The sequence below is a fragment of the Calliphora vicina genome, chromosome 1 (genome assembly GCF_958450345.1).
Source record: "Calliphora vicina chromosome 1, idCalVici1.1, whole genome shotgun sequence".
NCBI lineage: Eukaryota > Metazoa > Arthropoda > Insecta > Diptera > Calliphoridae > Calliphora > Calliphora vicina.
The window spans coordinates 3,059,139-3,078,715 of NC_088780.1; the positions used below are offsets into that span (position 1 = coordinate 3,059,139).

The 19,577-nt window shown below is 32.0% G+C and overlaps 1 protein-coding gene across 1 annotated transcript; it reads right to left on the bottom strand.

Moving 5' to 3' along the window:
• Nucleotides 1-11,936: 11,936 nt before the first annotated feature.
• Nucleotides 11,937-18,132, bottom strand: LOC135949022 (uncharacterized). The gene is made up of 2 exons (XM_065498479.1): nt 12,966-18,132; nt 11,937-12,793 (listed from the first exon to the last, which is right to left on the bottom strand). Exons 1-2 carry the CDS (start codon nt 18,130-18,132, stop codon nt 11,937-11,939), a joined length of 6,024 nt encoding a protein of 2,007 aa, XP_065354551.1.
• Between the last annotated feature and the right edge of the window lie 1,445 nt (nt 18,133-19,577).

Below are 19,577 nucleotides of genomic sequence, written 5' to 3' on the forward strand. Positions count from 1 at the left end.
CTTCTTTTTCTTATTAACATCAGAAGTATGGCTTAATTAAGTTTTATATAGACCATTACATGGATACAACTTAAAATGTTTAGCAAAAAAAAAGAACAACTAAAACTATGACATCAATCTAATCCAAAAACAGGAGATTCCTACAAAAGCTCAACAACACAAAGTTATTGACCGTGATTGTGTCAATACATATAAACACGAACAGTTAGAAGCTTTTCCTACTACCCGGCAGTGTTAAATATAGAGATATGCAATTTGCCACTTTTATTTAGTTACAAATCACTACTAATTTCCTCTTTAGAATAGTGTAACAAAATTCTTAACAAATTTACTATAATTAGGTACCACTGTTTACTTTTCATACCAAAAGTAATGCAAGAGGTATCAAGTGGTTACCTCAGCATAACATTTTGCCAAAATCATCACTAGTAAGAGAAATGTACAGAATAGAAAAGTCACACAGACTTCAGTTTTCAAAACAAAACAAATAAAAACTAAATATTTTTCTATTTTCACTAGTTATTCTACTAAGGAATGGTGGTGCAGATGGTGTTAGTTGGCTGATGATTCTTAGTGGCAAATACTTTCGCTAATGCGGAACTAGTTTCATGGGCGGCAGGGTATAAACATAGCGCCTCACATCTTAGCTATTTTAGTTCTTTAAAGATACACAACAACAATCTTAAAGGAATTGTTTTGACAATGAACTTAATAACATTAAATACACATAAGATGTGTTTATATGGCTTATTTTTTTATAACTAACTTGCTTTTGTACGAGTAGTAATTTATTAAATCTGTATGCTTTACTTCCTCATTATTAAATTAAAAACGTAAGGGAACAAAATTATGACCAACATACCGGTAATTAATTACCTTTATAACCTAGTTTAACAAATTAAGGGCTTATTAAATAAACATTTTCAAATACAAACCATACAATTCAAGCTCATTTGGCAACAGTGATGTCTATATGTTGTTTATTTTGTAGACTTCTTATTTTATTATTATTCTTAGATGAAAACAATTTCAAACAAAATTTATTGCGTGACTTTTCAATATAAGAAACAAAAAAAAAATAACACACAGCCATAAATTCAGATATTTAAACGTAACATTTAGTGGTAAATAAATATGTGTAACTTCATGTACGTGCACGTGTTTGTGTAAGTCAATATTATGTAAAATGTGTCTGTTTGTTGAAATATTATATAACTGAAGATTGATGGCTTTAACCCAAATATAACTTCAAATGTTTATAGGTGAGACTTTTCAGTATTTACTTGTGCCAAATCCTTTATATCCTGTTTCTTTTATTTAAGTTAAACATATGTTTCAGGGCCTTCAACACAAGTGCTAGGAAAATTCTAGGATGTCAGTAGTTTTCAAAACTTTAGACAACCATCCAACGATTTTATCGATGTATTTTATAAATAATAAAAAATACAATTGCCCAATTCACAATTGTTATCGTAGCGTTGTAAGTTGTATATCATAAATATTTTCAAACTAAATTTCAAACAGAATTTTTCGAAATAAAACCAAATTTTAATAAAACAATATTACGACATACAACGACACCGATTGTGAATTGGGCATATATTTTATACTAATTTATGAACAATAATTCTAAATAAAAGTAATTTTTAAAAATTTTCTGTAATATTCATAGTCAATTCCTTATTTATGAAAAATTTAAGATTTCGAGAATATTCTTAGAATTTGTTTTTTTTTTCAATCAGTCTAAATGTTTTCACTGTGAAATGAAAGTAAACAAGTAAAAGAGCTATATTCGGTTGTGCCGAATCTTATATACCCTTCACTAAATTATACTTTAAAATAAAAATTTTAATTATTTTTAGGCTAAATTAAAAAAATAAAAATTTCAAATGTTTTTTTTAAAATTTATTTTTTTATTTTTTTCAATTTTTTTTTTAAATTTATTAGTGAAAAATATTTTATAACTATTTTTTTTTAATTAGAATTTTTTTTAAAATTTTTTTTTAAAAATTTATTATTCGCCATTTGTGGGCCGATTGTCTCGATTTTAAATATCAAACGAGCCGGGAGAATTCCCGATATATTGATGTATGAACCATGTTTGTAAGTTATTTGGGGGCTACGGAAAGTTGATTTCAACATATAGACGGACATGGCTATATCGTATCCGCTATTTATAACGATCCAGAATATATATACTTTGTGGGGTCGCAAATGAAAAATCTAGAAATTACAAACGGAATGACAAACTTAGATATACTCTTGCCACTCACTGAAGAGTTTTGTAAAGTTTCTTCGAATTTCAGTTAGACCCCTTTCAAACTAGGCAATTTAGTTGCGCAAGTCTCTTGTGTTTGTTGATACCAGAGGTAATGTCGGGTTAAGGAGAAGAAAATTTTACATGCTGTTTTGTTGTTGGGCAAGAGACTTGTGCAACTAAATTGCCTAGTGTGAAAGGGGTCTTATATGGACACTACAATTTGCTGCATTTTTAGCATTTATTTTTGTTATAAGAAAAAATATGACTTTTTTCGCAAGTCAGAATATAATTTTTTTTGTATAACAGACACAAACTGTGAAGCATTTTACTTGTCTACAGATACACCCAGAGTCTCTGGCGGGAATCGAAGTCTTAATCCTCAGAAGATATTTCGATAAAATTTGGTACATATTATTTTTTCGGCACAAGGACCAAGTCTATTGAAACTGGCTGAAATCGGTCCATTATTTCACCTAGCCCCCATACAAATGTCCTTCCGAAATTGGACTTTCTCGGTCATAAATGTTTAATTTATAAATGTATCTCCAAATAAGTTTTATATATACAAAATTCATGTCACCAAATTTTGTTACGATCGGTCCATAATTAGTCATAGTTCCCATATAGACCCGCTTCCGAAAATCACTTTAACGTGCATAAATCGCTTAAAAATGTTGGTATACTCACAAAATTCAACATACTTAACTTTAATATAGACATAAATCACACGACCAATTTCATGGTGATCGGTCCATAATTGGTCATAACGCCCATATAAGGCCCACTTCCGAAAATCACTCAAAAATATAAATTATTGAAATTTTAAAAGAAAAATGTTTTTGCTCTTTTACTTAGTGTAGGGTATTTAATGGTCGGGCTTGACCGACCATACTTTCGTACTTGTTTTTTACTCATTTCTTGCAGTGACTAAAAACGGTCTTATAAAAACTGTTTTCATATAGAACACGGTCTTGTGAAGACGGTTTGCATATAGAAAACAATTATTTTTATATAGAAATCGGTCGTACATATAGAAAACGTTCAGACAAAGACTGGTTTATTATAGAATTAAATTCGAACCAATAGAGTTATGGTTTGTCAGACAAAGACTGGTTTAATATAGAATTAAATTCGAACCAACAGAGTTTGGTTTGTAGAGTTTTGGTTTGGCAGCTGCTCCACTTTAATTTCGAGTTGAAATGATTGCGACTGAAATTTCTTGTTGCATATTTACAATAATTTTTTGAAAATAGTAATTGTATGTAATTTGGCTAAGAAAATATGTTCGCAAAAATTCAAGGTAAAAATGTAACCAACAACACGAATTTGAAAATAAATTCTAATTTCAAAAGAAAACCAATAATTTATCAAAAACAAATAAAAAAGGTTTTTCTCATAGAGCAAGCTCATGCTGTTAGGGGTTTTATGACCTGCATATATGTATCTGTTAAAATCTTTATTAAATATTTAAATTAAGCTTCATTCATGTACTTGCTCCCTTTATGGTTTAAATACCATCATAAAATTGAAATGACAAGCAACAGCACTTTCCTAAACATTCACAACAACATATTTCGAACAGGCCAAAGCCAATGAATCGAAAGATGTTTTAAAAACATCTATTATATTGGCCACTAGGTTACCAATGCCTCACAATATCAGCAGTAACAAACAGCAACAGCAACAAAAACAACAACAATACAATACCATCATTTCCTTTTCCATGTTCAGTCCTAGTATGAGTGTGTGTGTTTGAGAGAGCGCGTGTGTGCTACAAATGCATGTGTGTGTGTCCAAATGTATAAATTCGAAAATCTATTGCTGCTTCATTTTTAAAATGAATTGACTTTAATATCCGGTTTGACTTTTTGTTGTTAGTTTTTCAGGCGGAATAGAGCTAAGTTTATCTCATTTTTTTTATAACTCTAGGTTTGTATGGAAGAGAAAGAAGTCTTTGTAGTGCTTCACATTGTATATGTAGAAAGTATATGAAAACTGTTGTATAAAGATATGACTTTTGTTGCTACTTTTTTTGTTTTTTTTTTTTGATTTTTTTTCTCTTTTTTAAATATTTTATAACCCAGCAATTTCATTGTTATTGATTTTTTAGTTCTATTCGTTCATATACAAACAAACAAACAATCAAACTACATACATATGTATGAATGTATGTATGTATTTTGGTATAAATGTGATGTGTGTATTATTCATGAATGAATATGTACTTGTGTATGTGTTTGTATGCATGCAAATGTGTTTGTGTGAAAAGCAAACAAATTTAATCGAATTTTTACTTCCATATAAATGACAATATTGGCGTAGAGTGAATTTAAAATGAAGTTAAATCTATAGGAAATGAATAATTTAGAAAAATCACACTTTAATTCGTTTAAAAAATGTAAGGCTTGATTGAAAGTTTCAATTGTAGTTTAGATTATAGGTGTGAAATTATTATTCAGCAAATTAACAAAAATGATTGAAATTTTTGGTTTACAAAAAGAAAATTTGATGTGTAATATTGAAGACACAATATTTTGTTATTATATCACGTGTTTGTATACAATTTGATTAAAATATTGTTGTATCTTATTTACTTATTTAAATGTAACACTTTACAGTTAACTAACAATCAGACATTACTCACAAAAGATATTGTATATTTTGCTATAAATTCACAACATTCCTTTATTTTTTTCTCACTTTTTTTTGTTGAAATTGTTATAAAATCCTTTCAAGTGTTCTTTTGTTGAAAGCTTATGGCATCATTTTTCTTTTCTTTGTTAAAAGAAAATTAGGCCACAAATGTGAAAAAATCATTTTAAAGGCTATTTAGTTACAACACTATTACAACTCCTAATACAACCTCTGCTAACAACATCGAGCTGATTTTTGTATTTTTTTTTTGATTTCATTCAATCTTGTTATTTTATAAGTATCCCTCAATTCTATACAATTCGTATTTTGTCAATTTGTTTATTGTAGTTTTCCCCCTTTCTTTTTTATTTTTATTTGGTAGGTTGCTTTACTTCGGCTATAAACTAAAACTCGTAAGATGAATGACATTATTTTATGATGATGATGATGTAATAAATTAAAATTAAATTTTTTCTACTAGATACTACAGTAAATTAAGCTTTTGGAGAAATAAAAAAGGATTTAAGCATAGCTTTTTTGAATGGTAAAACAAAGAATGTAAAAAAAACTATTTTTAACAAAAAAGCTTTGGTTGCAGAAAAAAGCTTTGTAGCATTTTAGGCATGCAAAAATATACTCCCTTATTTAACCAATTTTTAAATTGATCATAGGTTTAATTTTCATATAAAATTTGTTTTTTTTTCACAAACATTTTGTTTGAAAAACATTTTTTTTCAAAATAAATATGGTTTTTCTCAAAACAAACTTTTTAGATATTAAATTTAAAAAAAAATACTTTTTTGAAGAAGACTTTACAGCCGAAATATATTTGTTAATGAAAATTCAGTTTAAAAAGCTTTTAATTTAAAAAATAAGCTTTCATACAAAACAAGCTTATTTTATATTAAAAAATCTATTTTAAGGCTTAAAAAACATAGAAAATTTTTGTTATAAACAAATTGTTTACTTAAAAAACATTTTTTGGGAAAGAAAATTTGTTTTCTAAGTAAAAATATTATCAAAATAATGTAAAAAGGTTTTTTTTTTACTTTTCTTGCCTAAAAAGCTTTTACACAAGAAAAGCTTTCTTATAAAATAGCTTTTTCGTTATAAAGATTTTTTACATCAAAATTTTTCCAAAAGAAATTGTTTTTAAAACAAAAACTTAAAAAAACCACACTACTGCACCATAAAACTACTCAAACAAAGCTTTTTTTCTCACAGAAAAAGCATTTTAAATTGCGTTGTGTATAACTTAATTATATATTTTTTTTGTTATAAAAAAACATTACAAACAATCTTTTGATAGGTTCCTAGAAATTAAATAATTATTAAACTAAAAAACTATTTTTATATAAGAGTAAAAACAATCCAATCACATTGTCGGGCAATACCTGCAAATAGTTTTTAGTGTGTGTTTGCATTTGTGCAACATTTGCGTGTTACAAACGTAAATATAGAAATGTTAACAATAGTTGCTCGCTCGTGTTTGTGTAACGAGGAACAATGAACTATCATAAATTCATTGTCACACATAAACCACCAGCAACCACCAATGGACAATAATATCACGAGCAGCTGTCTCAGCAAACTAATGAACCTTTTCCAACAACGTTGTAATGTGTTGCATTAAAGGGAAAAATAGCAAATGCTTTTCAAAACAACAAATAGAACACTAAATACAAAAGTATATAAAAAGTTTTTACTGCCAGGATTTAAAGTTGCACAAGGAATGAAACAGGAAGATAAAGAGTGCTTCAAGGAAAGTAAAGTTTATTGGCCTGAAAACGTTAGAAAAAAAAAAAAAAAACCCATTAAAACAATTGCCAACCTAAGCAGGGAAGGTGAAATTATAAATTAAAAGAAACTACAATTTGTGTTTTGTACTAAACTTGGAGTCATAAACTTGTAAATTAAATTTTTGTTTAAATCATTCCATCGTACCCCTTTTTGCATTTGTTGCAAATGCATACAAATTATTGCAAATAAAGATAAGACACTTATAAAACTCAACTAAATGTAAAAAGGATTTTTACCCGCATCCAGGCCACCACTGACCGTTCGTCCATGTGGTAAATGTGCAAGTTGTTGGTGAATAGAGCAAAAAGTAATAAAATAAATCTGCATATTTATATGCATTAGAGAAGTAGTGCAATTGTGATGTTGCATAATTAAAACTTACAATTAAAATATTTATTTTGTAAGTATTAGTTTTAAGTGGCGGCAAGTGCTTGTTTGACAAAATAAAAAAAAAAAAACACAAAAATCGTTTCTTTTTTTTGCACTTTTAATTGCTGCCATTTAAGTAAAGCTATAATAATAAAGATACATTGTTTGAAACAAAGTGGGTTGAATAAGAAATTTATTGATAGTAATCTTAATTAATTGAAATAAATTAGAAAACCTATAATAACTAATTATTGCAGTTTCTATTTGCCTAGCAAAAAGATTTGCTGATCTGCTAAATATTAGGTTTTAGTAATGCAATGCTGTTGTTTTGATCGCTGATTATGATCGTTTTTATACCTGTAAACAACGCTAAAGTCATCGAAGTTCATGAAATTGATCGAATAAGAAACAAAAATCCCTATAGCTGTTCTGATTACAATAGAGTATGAAAGTACATAACTAGAGTTCTATAGTTTAAACATAAATTCAACTTTTTCTAGTTTTTAATTCATGACTTTTCGAAATTTCGAATTTTTTAATGGTTGATAAGAAAAGCTATTTTCTTAAATTTTTACATAAAAATTTAAAAATATAGACTTTTTTTAGACCATAAAGTCGATTTCGAGTTTTATAATCCATATTTCATGTTCCCTTTATGCTGATCACTGCTTTAAAGCAAAAGTTATCATTCACATAATTGTAGAAATCATATATATGGCTGTAGTAATTATGTGTATGTTTGTGGCAAACATTTTTATGATGTAATACTTCAACATATTGTGTTGTTCTAACATTATTGTTATCATACTCTGAGAACAACATATTATGATTGAACATGATGAATATGATTGTCATAAACATATACATAATTACTACGACCATATATATGATTGCTACTATGATGTGAATGGTAACTTAAAAATGTTATGGTTACCCCAATCATATAAATAATTACAGAAACCATAATATTGTTAAAAAACTTTTAAAAATGGTTATGGTTACAATATACAACTATATTTTTTCTCTGGGTGCATCTGAATAAGGACTGAGATCGAAAAACCTTAACACACGATTTTCATTAAAACTTTTAACACATATACATGTTTACTTTAACCATATATATGGTTGATACAAACATGTGAATCGTAAATTAACCATATTATGGTTACCACAATCATGTAAATAGCTACTGTGACTAAAATATTGTTAAAAACCTTGTAACAATATTGAAATGGTTACAGTTATTTTCCGGTAGGAAAGCAGCCCGATTAGCTCAGTACTCGAACTATTTTGTACTAAAAGTTTTAAGTCAATGCTGTTTTAAATACATACAAGGCAAACTTTCTGTCAGGAACGCTAAAAATTTAGAGGCCAAAAAGAGAGCACGAAAATTGAAGTCAAGTTTTATACAAAAAATATATCTGCTGCATAATGGATGACGAAACGTACGTATGGAAAATTTTTCGCAGCTTCCAGATCAATATTTTTACGTTACTGATGGTCGAGGGAATATTGTAGAAAAGTTTAGGACCCAAAAGCTGAAAATTTTCCCAAAAAGTTCTTGGAATGACAACCAATATGCTGTTGCGGCTAAATAAATACCGAAATTTACATCAAGGAATGTTTACAAAACATAAGAGTTCTTAATGTGTCCACTTAATTTTGGCATCCTGTCACTATGGTAAGCAAAGTCTTGAGTGGTACAAGAACATTAATGTGTTAGCTGTACCAAGAGAGGCAAATCCTCCAAACTGCCTGGAGCTAAGGCCAGTTGAGAGATATTGGGCATTAGTTAAAATTGAATTGAAGAGCAGAAAATAGGTGTCCAAATGTGTTGTAGATTTTAAACGGAGATGGAGTAGCTGTGCGAACAAAGTGACAGAATGAAAGGGTTTCCGGAGAGGGTCATACATTCATCACTATTGATTAGAACTAAAAAAATAATAAATTTTGTAAGTTGCAATAATAATTTCAATTAAATAATAAAAAAAACCAAAACTGTAGGTTTAGTGGTCTCATTTTTATTAACATTTATATACATATGTTAAGATTTTTTTCGATGTCCGTCATTAGCTGATTTCGTTCGGGCCCTGATTTCTTTAAAACCGCCAATTTTTTTGCTGGGTTCAAGTTGAACTTTGTTGAACAAGTATGTATTTAATTTTTATTGTTAAATTCACGCATTTAATTGCTATTGTTTCATTATAAAAGATCATTTTTAAATTGGTACTTAACTCAACTGAATACAATGCTTTTCATTTAGTTCTCTTGCGCTTGTAAGTCAATCAAGTTTAAAACAGTTTGATAAAGTTTGTATGTTAAACAAATGTTTTTCTTTATTATTATTTGTTGTTTTAACACCCAAATTTATGGTGCTAAAGATCTACTGCAAACATCAAAACCAAACATATTTACTTACGCGTGTGTGTCTTTTCATAAATGTTTGTATTTATTTTCAGTACGATGGATATTTAAAAAGTAAGTTTAAAAATGGCACGTGTAGTTTAAAAAAAAAACTTATATTGTATTTTATGGTTGTTAATGTTTGTTGTTGCTTTGTTAAAACAAAAGAAACAGAGAAATACACACTTACAAAAACTGTCTAACTCACAATATTCAAATTTTACTCCGAAGAAAGACAGTGTAAACCAGCGAAATGCAATGAGCTCTCAAATGAGCTCTCTTGTTTTTATTTTCACATGTACGCAAGCACACACATTGTATAAAAACAGTCAGTCTCGCATGAGCATTTATAGAAGCAGGTTGTGTTACGCTTTTATGCTTGTTTATTTCATTATTTCAGCTAGTTGTTTTTGTTTTTGCCAGAGAATAATTCTCAACTCATACAACTACAATATCTAAAAACTGTAGTGGTGTGAGTTTGCATTTCGCTGGTGTAAACTGAACTGAACGCTCAAATCTTGTAAATAAACATTTAAATATTTATGTAAATAATTAAACAAACACCATGACATCAACACATACAAACATAAATGTCAGTCTGACAGACACTCTGACTTATGTACTCATATATGTATGCTGCTCTTTGGCTCTTAAACACAAACTCGCAAACAAATGAATCGTAAATTTCAAAACACCACTGCCAACTTTTGTTGTGTTTCCTCTTTTACGGGGTTTATTTATGTGCGTGAGTGTATGTATTTGTATTTGAAGTAGTGTTGGTGATCCGTCCTATCTTTTTTATAACATTTAGTTGATATTTGTGTCTTTTTTTTAGATTTTTGGGTTCACAGTTATTGCAGATAAATAATATAGTCGTCTCTATACTAAGTAGTAAAATGTCTTAAACATACAATAAAAAACTAAAATGAAATAAATAAAAAATAAATAAATGACAGACACCGTGGCGCCGCCGACTTATGGTTGGTTGGCTAATGAGCCGGTCTATCTAGTAACTGGTAGAGGGGTAAAAGTGGAATATATAAACTGTATTTTGCGTCGGTTGTTTTCAAAACATAAATTTTGATATTTTAAGTCTGCTTAACAACAAGAAAAAGATGCAGAGAAGAAGAAAAACACAATAACTGTATCCTTTTATTTAATGGAATAATAAATTGTATATAATATTATGGCTTCTTTCATGTGTTAGTTTGTTTGCAATTTTTATGAAACATGATGCTGAAGATGATGATTAAAAATGCTTGCTATTAAGCAGTTTACACTGGAGATAAATTTGAATTTTTGTTTTTTTTTTATAAAAAAAATATGTATAAAATTTACATTAATTACATCATTATTGTAATGAAAATTTATGAGGCGGTAGAAGGGTTTTATTTAAGAATTTTGAATGAATATTTTTCTTAATAGATTTTGTAATAATAATATTTAAAAAATTTTAAATAAATAATAGTTTTGGTATATTAATTTTAACTAAAAGGTTCCTAAATAATTGGGGGATTCACACGGTCTGCTATTATGTCATATTGTCTATTTTTTTTATCCGACCAATGGTTTAATGCCATCTTCATTTTGAACAGAATGCTGGCATTCAAATTTTTTTTCAATAACTAGTTGTTATTATTAAGACATGTTTATTAATATTTTCTTTACAATATTTCAAATATATATATATTTGTCCAATTCATAATCGGTGTCGTAGCGTTGTATCGTTGTATGTCATAAATATTTTTCGAAACAAAATACTAATAAAAAAATTACTACATACAACGCTACGACACCGATCGTGAATTGGAAAATTGTTTCTCCTAAATTTTTACAGCTTGATCTTTTATTTTTGACCCAGTCCTCATTTAGATATATATTCACTGATGAGTTCATTTACAATATTTCTGAATCATTCTTCATTTGCCTAGTTAGAAAAAGTAAATCAATTGAGCGTATGTATTCGCTTGTTTGAATAAAAAAGATAAAACATAAATTTACTGAAATAAAATGTACTTGTTTGTTGTTGTATGTTTTGTCTTGTAGGCTGGTTCTTTTTATGTAGTTTTTTGTTATAAATAAAAACACTTTTGTTTGTTTTGGTTTTAATTTGTATTGTTTGTTTTATTTATTTAAATTCAATTTTGTTTTTATTTTATTTGTGTTTTGTTTAATTTAAATTCACTTTTTGTTTTATGTTACAATTGTTTTTGTTTTACAATGTTTTGTTTTTGTTACACTTTGAATGTTCACTTTAATGTTTGTCTACTGTTCTGTTTAAATGATGAAACTAGAGTGAGTGTAAATAATTTCTTAAAGCTAATGATGGGTATTTTAGTACATGAATAAGTAAGTATAAAGAAAATGAGATAAGTATGAGAAAAAAAAGGGTCCGTTAGGACATATTAGAGGGTGTTTCATCAATTGATGTTAATGCTGAACATTCCGGCCCCCATGACTTGGTGATGTTTTACCACAGCTGTTGAATCGGTCCAGAGAACAGGTACCCCAAGGCAGACTTTTCAGCCACGACTTGACCAACTTCAGTTTGAATGGCTCCGTCTCGTCTCATAGTTGGATACACATCACTGCCAATCTCGATTTCTGCGATAGTGTTCGATTGTGGGTCTATATCAGCCAGTGTATTTGGTGGAAAATCTTCGGTTGGGTCAGCGGTGATGGGTCCAGAATAGGGTTTTCGTGGAAGTTGATCAGTTACAAGCGCTGTGACTTTGGTGGACCACTTATTTTTGTCGCTATGGGATCGTATCTCAAAGACAGCAAAATTATGAGCATACTTCATGAATGTCTTGATTTTGTACTTTGTGACAAATGATTTGGATATTCTGGACGTTGTCAATGCACGATTAATGATGGCTCTAGTGCTGATCCAGGTGTCGATATTTTCCGTGTAAATCCTTACAGAGGCAGTGGGAATGAAAACGAGATTCTGATTGAAGAAAGGTGTATCAAATTCAGCTCGGCTTGATGGTTGTGGGTCTGCTCGTCTTGATGGCTGTGGGTCTGCTCGTCTTGATGGCTGTGGGTCGGCTCGGATTGATGGTTGTGCTAATTGTTTTGCATCATGTAGCAATGTGTTGTGACTTCTCTTGCAGATATGGCACCCGTTATCGCTTTTGCACTCTGGTGTTTTGTGGGATCGAGCAAGACAATTTAAGCAATATTTCTTGACTACCATGATTTCGTATCGCTCGGTTGGATTGTAGCTTAGAAACTTTTTGCAGGTGCGAATTGGATGGTCCTTTAAACATATGCCGCATGAAAATTGCCAGTGTTCGGGTCTTTGGGGTTGTTGGGATGCCATACCTGTAAATATAAATGTTAGAACAATATTAGTGTATGTATAGCTACGTTGTATATTAATTTGTAAATAAAACCACAATTTTTGTAATTGGTCTGGTGATGACCCCATTTTATGTCTTGATGTCGACAACTCTACAGTTCTGGTCAGTTCCAAGGTAAATTTTGATGATTCGGCCCATTTGCCATTCGTTGGGCGGCAAGTTGTTGTTTTTGATGACAACCAGATCGTTGACTTTGACGTTGTCCCTCTGTATCTTCCATTTGTATCTGCGATGTAGCTCGGCTAGGTACTCGGACTTCCATCTTTGGCAAAATGAGTGGTAGATGACCTTTAGGCGTTTCCAGCGGTTGATGAGAGTCAGATTTTCGCTGCTTACATCAGGTTCGGCTGGGGTCAATAATGGAGTACCAATAAGGAAGTGTCCAGGGGTCAATGGGTTAAGGTCATTTGGGTCATCGCTAGCAGGACTTAAGGGTCTAGAATTTAGGCACGATTCTATACGAGTAAGAATTGTTGATAGCTCTTCAAAGGTGAATTTCATGTTCGGTATCATTTTTTTGAGGTGAGTTTTGAATGATTTTACACCGGCTTCCCAAAGCCCGCCCATGTGTGGGGCTCCTGGGGGAATGAACTTCCAGTCGATGTTTTGATGACTAAAGTGTTGAGTGACTTGATTTTGAAGAGTCTTTATGAAGTCTAGACGTTCTTTTCTGATGAATTCTGCTGCTCCGACGAAATTTTTCCCATTGTCTGAGTAAATATGTGCGGGACATCCACGCCTTCCAATGAAGCGGGAAAATGCGGCTAGAAACGATTGTGTTGATAAATCACTTGCTGCTTCAAGATGTACGGCTTTTGTGGCGAAGCATACAAATATGCAAATGTACCCTTTGGTGATAAGACACGCTCGGCCTGTGAAGTTTTTGATGTCAAAAGGTCCTGCGTAGTCTACTCCGGTTGCAGCAAAGGGTCTTGATAGAGTTGTGCGTTCTGGTGGTAATGAAGCCATGATTTGATTTTGTGTTTGTTTTTTGTACAAAACACAAGTTTTACAGTTGTGAATTACGCTTTTGACCAGTGGTTTCAATCTGAATATCCAATATTCTGTGCGTAGAACTCTAATCATAAGTTGATTACCTCCATGTAGGGTAATTTTATGCGTAAATTCAACTAGTAGTCGTGATAGCTTTGAATTATGAGGTAGCAATATTGGGTAGCGTTCATTGTAGGTTAACGCTGGTGATTGAGCGAGTCGACCATTGGCTCTTATAATGCCATTGCGATCCATGAATGGATTTAGGGTCAAAAGACTGCTGTTTGGTGAGATTTTCTGCCTAAGTTTCAAATTCTTGTGCTCATCTGGAAAATGGTTTTGTTGAGTCCATTTGATGAGTCGGTTTTTGACGGATTCTATTTCTTCTCGTGTGATTTCTGCTGAAGATATGCGAAGATGAGTTCGGTTGGTTCCTGTATTTCTCCAGAATCGCATGACATATGCAAGCACTCGATAAGCGCGTGATAAGTTTGAGAAGCGATTTAATAGTTCTTCGCTAGTTGTGGTTGTAAATGCTTTTACAGTTTTAGCTTCTAAGTTGGTGTCTTCCATTCTAATTTGTTTTGGCCATTGATTTTTGTGTAACTTTAGCCACGAGGGTCCAAACCACCATAGGTTGTGGTTTCCTAATTCTTGGGGAGAACATCCTCGGCTGGCTATATCTGCTGGATTGTCCTTTGAATCGATGTGTTGCCAGTTTTGATTTCCAACTTTATCTAGGATTTCTGAGACACGATTTCCTACGAAAGTGTTCCATGAGCAAGGGGGTTTCTTTAACCAGGACAGCACGATTGTTGAGTCGGTCCAATAATATGTGTTGACATTTTGAATTTGAAGATTCGGTATAATTCCACATGCCAGATTTGCCAATAATACGGATCCACACAGTTCTAAGCGGGGCAAAGATATTTGCTTAATGGGAGCTACACGTGTCTTTGAAGCCAGGAGAAATGTAAACACTGAGTTTTCTGATTCTATTCGGGCATAAAGAGTAGCTGAATACGCTTTTTCTGAAGCGTCACTGAAGCCGTGAATCTCCACATTACAATTCGGGCTAAATTGGATCCATCGGGGAATTTTCAATGTATTTATTGTGGGGCAGTTTTTTATGAATTTTTGCCACTTGAGACAAGTCAAGGATTTTAGTATGTCGTCCCAGTCGACTTTGTCTAACCAAATCTGTTGCATAATTAGTTTTGCTTCTACTATTATTGGGGCTATCCATCCACAAGGGTCAAAGAATTTGGCAATTGTAGATAAAACTTCTCTTTTGGTGTAGTTTTCCTTTAATTCGACATCTGGTGCGGTGAATGTAAATGAATCTGAAGAAATGTTCCATTTGATTCCAAGAGTTTTTGTTCCGGTGTTTTCGGACAAATTTAACCAATCGAGAGGTAGTAAAGTCTCATTCGGTAAATCTTGTATGACTCGTGGGTCATTTGAGGTCCATTTCATCAGGTCAAATCCAGCTGATTTTAAAACTGTTGTAAGTTCTTTTCTTGATTTGATGGCATCGTTTAATGTGTGTCCACCTGCTAAAACGTCATCCACGTACATGTTTTGTTGTAGAATTTTTGATGCGAGAGGGTGAGTTGATTTTACATCTTCAGCTAGTTGAAGAATGGTTCTGATGGCCAGAAACGGTGCGCAGTTGACTCCAAACGTCACTGTCAGGAGTTCGAAATCCTCAATAGGATCGTTTTCCGATTTTCTAAATAATATCCTTTGATATTTTGTTTGAGTAGGGTCAATGAGTATCTGTCGATACATTTTTGTGATATCTGCGTTGTACACAAAACGGAAGAATCTCCACTTCAATATGAGGAGCACTAAGTCCTGTTGAAGTATGGGTCCTGGGTACAAAATGTCGTTCAAACTCTTCTTGTTTGAAGACGGGCTCGAGGCGTTGAAAACTACTCTAAGTTTCGTTGTCAGCCTTTCGGGCTTTATTACTGCGTGATGCGGCAGGTAATAATTTGGATTTGTGTTGATTTCCAGGGGAGAAACTTTCCTCATATGTCCTAACTCGATGTATTCAACAATTACTTGGTCGTATTGTTTTTTGAGTTCTGGTTTCTGGCTGAGCATGCGCTCCATTCTCAAGAACTGGGCCATCGCTATGTTTCTCGAAGTTCCAATTTCTTCGCTATTTTTGAAGGGTAGGGTAACTATATACCTTCCTGAGTTGTTTCTTCGTGTCGTCGACATGAAGTTGTTTTCGCAAAATGTGTCCTCATCTGACCTCAAAACCTGTTTTGGGGTTTCCTCCACCTCCCAAAAGCGTGTGAGGATTCGGTCAAGGGACGAAGTGTTGACTAGTGATACTGTTGTTCTAGGTTTTGTTGATGTTGGTATTGGTCCCCCCACAATCCAGCCAAATACTGTTTTTTGTGCCAAAAGGGATCCAATAGACCGCATCGGTGTGTCCATGCAATATATTGAGGGGCCTAGGTCCAGGCCTATAAGCATGTCGATGGGTCGGCTTTGATTGAAATGAGGATCTGCAAGTTCTAATTTAGCAGTCTCATTGAAATTATGCAAATCTAAAGTCTGGGGTGGTAAATTGGATGGAAGTGTCTTCAGGACTGGTGCCCACACTTCTAATTTAAACTGTGAATCCACCTTAGAGCAAAGATTGAATAAACAGGCTTTTGTTGATGTCTCTGAAACTGTTTGACTCAAACCTGTGACGTGAACTAAATTACGCTTGGTGGGTAAATTTAGTCGATTTTTCAACTTTTCCGACATAAAGGTTGATTGTGAACCAGGGTCGATGATTGCTCTTGCCTGATACCTTTCGCCTCTAGTTTCGATCTGTACTATTGCAGTGAATAACAAAGTTTCTCTCTCGTTGGGAGATTGATTGAATAGTTTGCTCTCTTGTAGTGTCAAGGTTGTGAGATTTGGGATGGAAACGTTTGAATTGGGTGTGGACTGTATGTTGTTGTTTTGTGCTGCTGAACTTGTACTTGGACGTGTCGCATCACAATTTTGAACTGTGGATTGAGTTTCTGATCCCTTATGTAATAAAGTGTTGTGTCTTTGATTACATAATCTACAACTGTATTTACTTTTACAGTCCCTGACACTGTGGTCAACAGAGAGGCAATTGTAACATGAGTTTGTAACTCTTACAGTGTGAATTCTGTCATTAACATTTTGTTCTAGAAACTTGGGACAAGACCACAAGTGGTGAGACTCTTTACACTGTTGGCATGTGTAATTTGAGTCATTTTTCTGTGTCCTATTTGAATTAAAATGTTTTTTATTCTTAGACCCGTTTTCTTGGGTCGTATTTGTTTGAAAAGTGTGAACTCTTTTTGGCTTAGTGAATGGTTTCGAATTATCTTTTCTGTGCTGGTTGGACTTCGTATTTGATTGTGTGATGGCCGCTATGGATTCTAAAGTTTTTGTATTATGCGTCAAGAAAGTGTTGAATTGTTCCCATGTTGGAACTTTTGTAATTTCTTGAAGAGAATTTTCAAATTCTTTTAAAAGAGTTCGAGGGAGCTTTGTTGAGCAAAGATAAACCAGAAAAGGGTCCCATGTGCCAGTTTCTACACCTAAAGCATTTAGCGCCTGAATACAACCATTAACTGTTCGTTGTAGATTTTGAATGGATGAGCCTGAGTCTTCGGTAACGTTCGGAAGGTCAAATAGAATTTTCAATTGTTCGTTGACTTGAATCCGTTTGTTCTCGTATTGAGCTACACGATTTTTCCAGGCTATGTCGAAACCTTCGTTGGTCAATGGGGCATTTGAAACTATTTTTCTAGCATCCCCTTCAGTCTTTTGTATCAAATGGAAAAGTTTTTCAATTTTACTCAGTCTAGAATTTTTTATGTATAACGCGGTGAAAAGGTCGCGAAAAGTAGGCCATGTCACAAAATCTCCATAAAAAGTGTCCGTATCGCAAGGTGGTAACCGCACAAAAGAAATGTCATCATTTTCAAGTGATGGATTGTTAACCGCAGAAATCCGCTCTTCCTTGCTTGGATTTGATAGAACTTGAATTTCCGCATTGATTGCCCCTAAGCATATTTTGTATGCAGAAAGACCTTTTTTGTATCGATCGCGCAGCTTATTTTTATCTATGGGTTTTTCTGTAGAATCTTCTTTTGTATCCCTACACTCTTCATATGCCCTTTTTACTTGTGACCATAGAGAATCCAGTTCGACCCGAAGCACTTCTAGGGAGTGTATATTGTTCTCGGCCGCGCTTTTTGAATAATCTATCTCAAAGTCCAAAAGGTCATTTGTACAATTTACAAATTTATCGAGTGCCATTGTTTATTTATTTGTTAAAATTTTAAATCGATAAAAATAAGGGTTAAATTGTGTCAAAAAAGTCCCTGTTAGCGATTTTACAACAAGAACTATCAAAAGGAATAATTAATTTCAATATTAATTATTAATTAGAGGGTATTTTGTTTCCCCAGTAATTAATTTTGTTTCCCCAGTTAGTTACCAAAAGAAGTCTGGGTGGTAACCCTATTTGTTTTCTTACTTCTTATTTACAGCGACAAACAATTGCAAGAGCGAATATACACACACAAAAGAGTTTGTGCTTCTCTTTAATATAAGTATTTGATTGTTTGTACTTACTTGTTGTTGTTGTGTCTTCTTTCTTTGAGTCGCTGATTTCCAATTTGATTCTCTTGTTTTTCTTGTTGTTTGTTGGGTCTTTTGTTAAATCTCTGGATCTCTTTTGTTCAGCCACTGCACTGTTTTATTTTTGTTGTTGCCAAAAAGAATTTTTGAACCGTTAGGAATTTTGAGTGTCTATAATATTTTTGCAAAATTTAATGTTTTTAGAATTTTTTAGTTGTTGTAAAAAACACTGCACTTCACTTCACTATATTTTAACTTTTAAAACACTTTATCCGGTTCGAAGGACCAAATGTTTGTTGTTGTATGTTTTGTCTTGTAGGCTGGTTCTTTTTATGTAGTTTTTTGTTATAAATAAAAACACTTTTGTTTGTTTTGGTTTTAATTTGTATTGTTTGTTTTATTTATTTAAATTCAATTTTGTTTTTATTTTATTTGTGTTTTGTTTAATTTAAATTCACTTTTTGTTTTATGTTACAATTGTTTTTGTTTTACAATGTTTTGTTTTTGTTACACTTTGAATGTTCACTTTAATGTTTGTCTACTGTTCTGTTTAAATGATGAAACTAGAGTGAGTGTAAATAATTTCTTAAAGCTAATGATGGGTATTTTAGTACATGAATAAGTAAGTATAAAGAAAATGAGATAAGTATGAGAAAAAAAAGGGTCCGTTAGGACATATTAGAGGGTGTTTCATCAATTGATGTTAATGCTGAACAGTACTATTTGATAAAAACTAGCTTCTTGACCTTACTGATTAACAGCCAAGCAAAAACTTTGATTTCAAATTTAACTTTAATTGCTTCCTGTTTGTATTACTAGTAATTACCTTGAGACGATGCTGTGGCATATACCTAATAATTAATAAGGTAATTCAGGCCAACCGAATCAGTTTGTAAATTGTGTTGATTTATATTTTCATGTGAAAACCAATTAAATAACTCAAGCACTTACCAGACAACTTCTTGGAAATTAAATTTGAATGCATACGTTTCTGAACATTTATGAAAGCGATCGATGTTTTACCAGATATTTTCTTAAACTGATTTTTAAGCAAAATTTGATTTCCACAAAAGCCGAAACTATTATTTGCTTTAATTTATAACAGTCTTCTTGTGATCTTA

Bases quoted from the DNA above. Each gene is read 5' to 3' on its own strand.
- LOC135949022 (XM_065498479.1), bottom strand. From the start codon at position 18,132: ATGGCACTCGATAAATTTGTAAATTGTACAAATGACCTTTTGGACTTT. The intron at 12,794-12,965 runs GCCGAATCATCA...TTATATTTACAG, and splicing joins GCCCAACGAATGGCAAATGG to GTATGGCATCCCAACAACCC.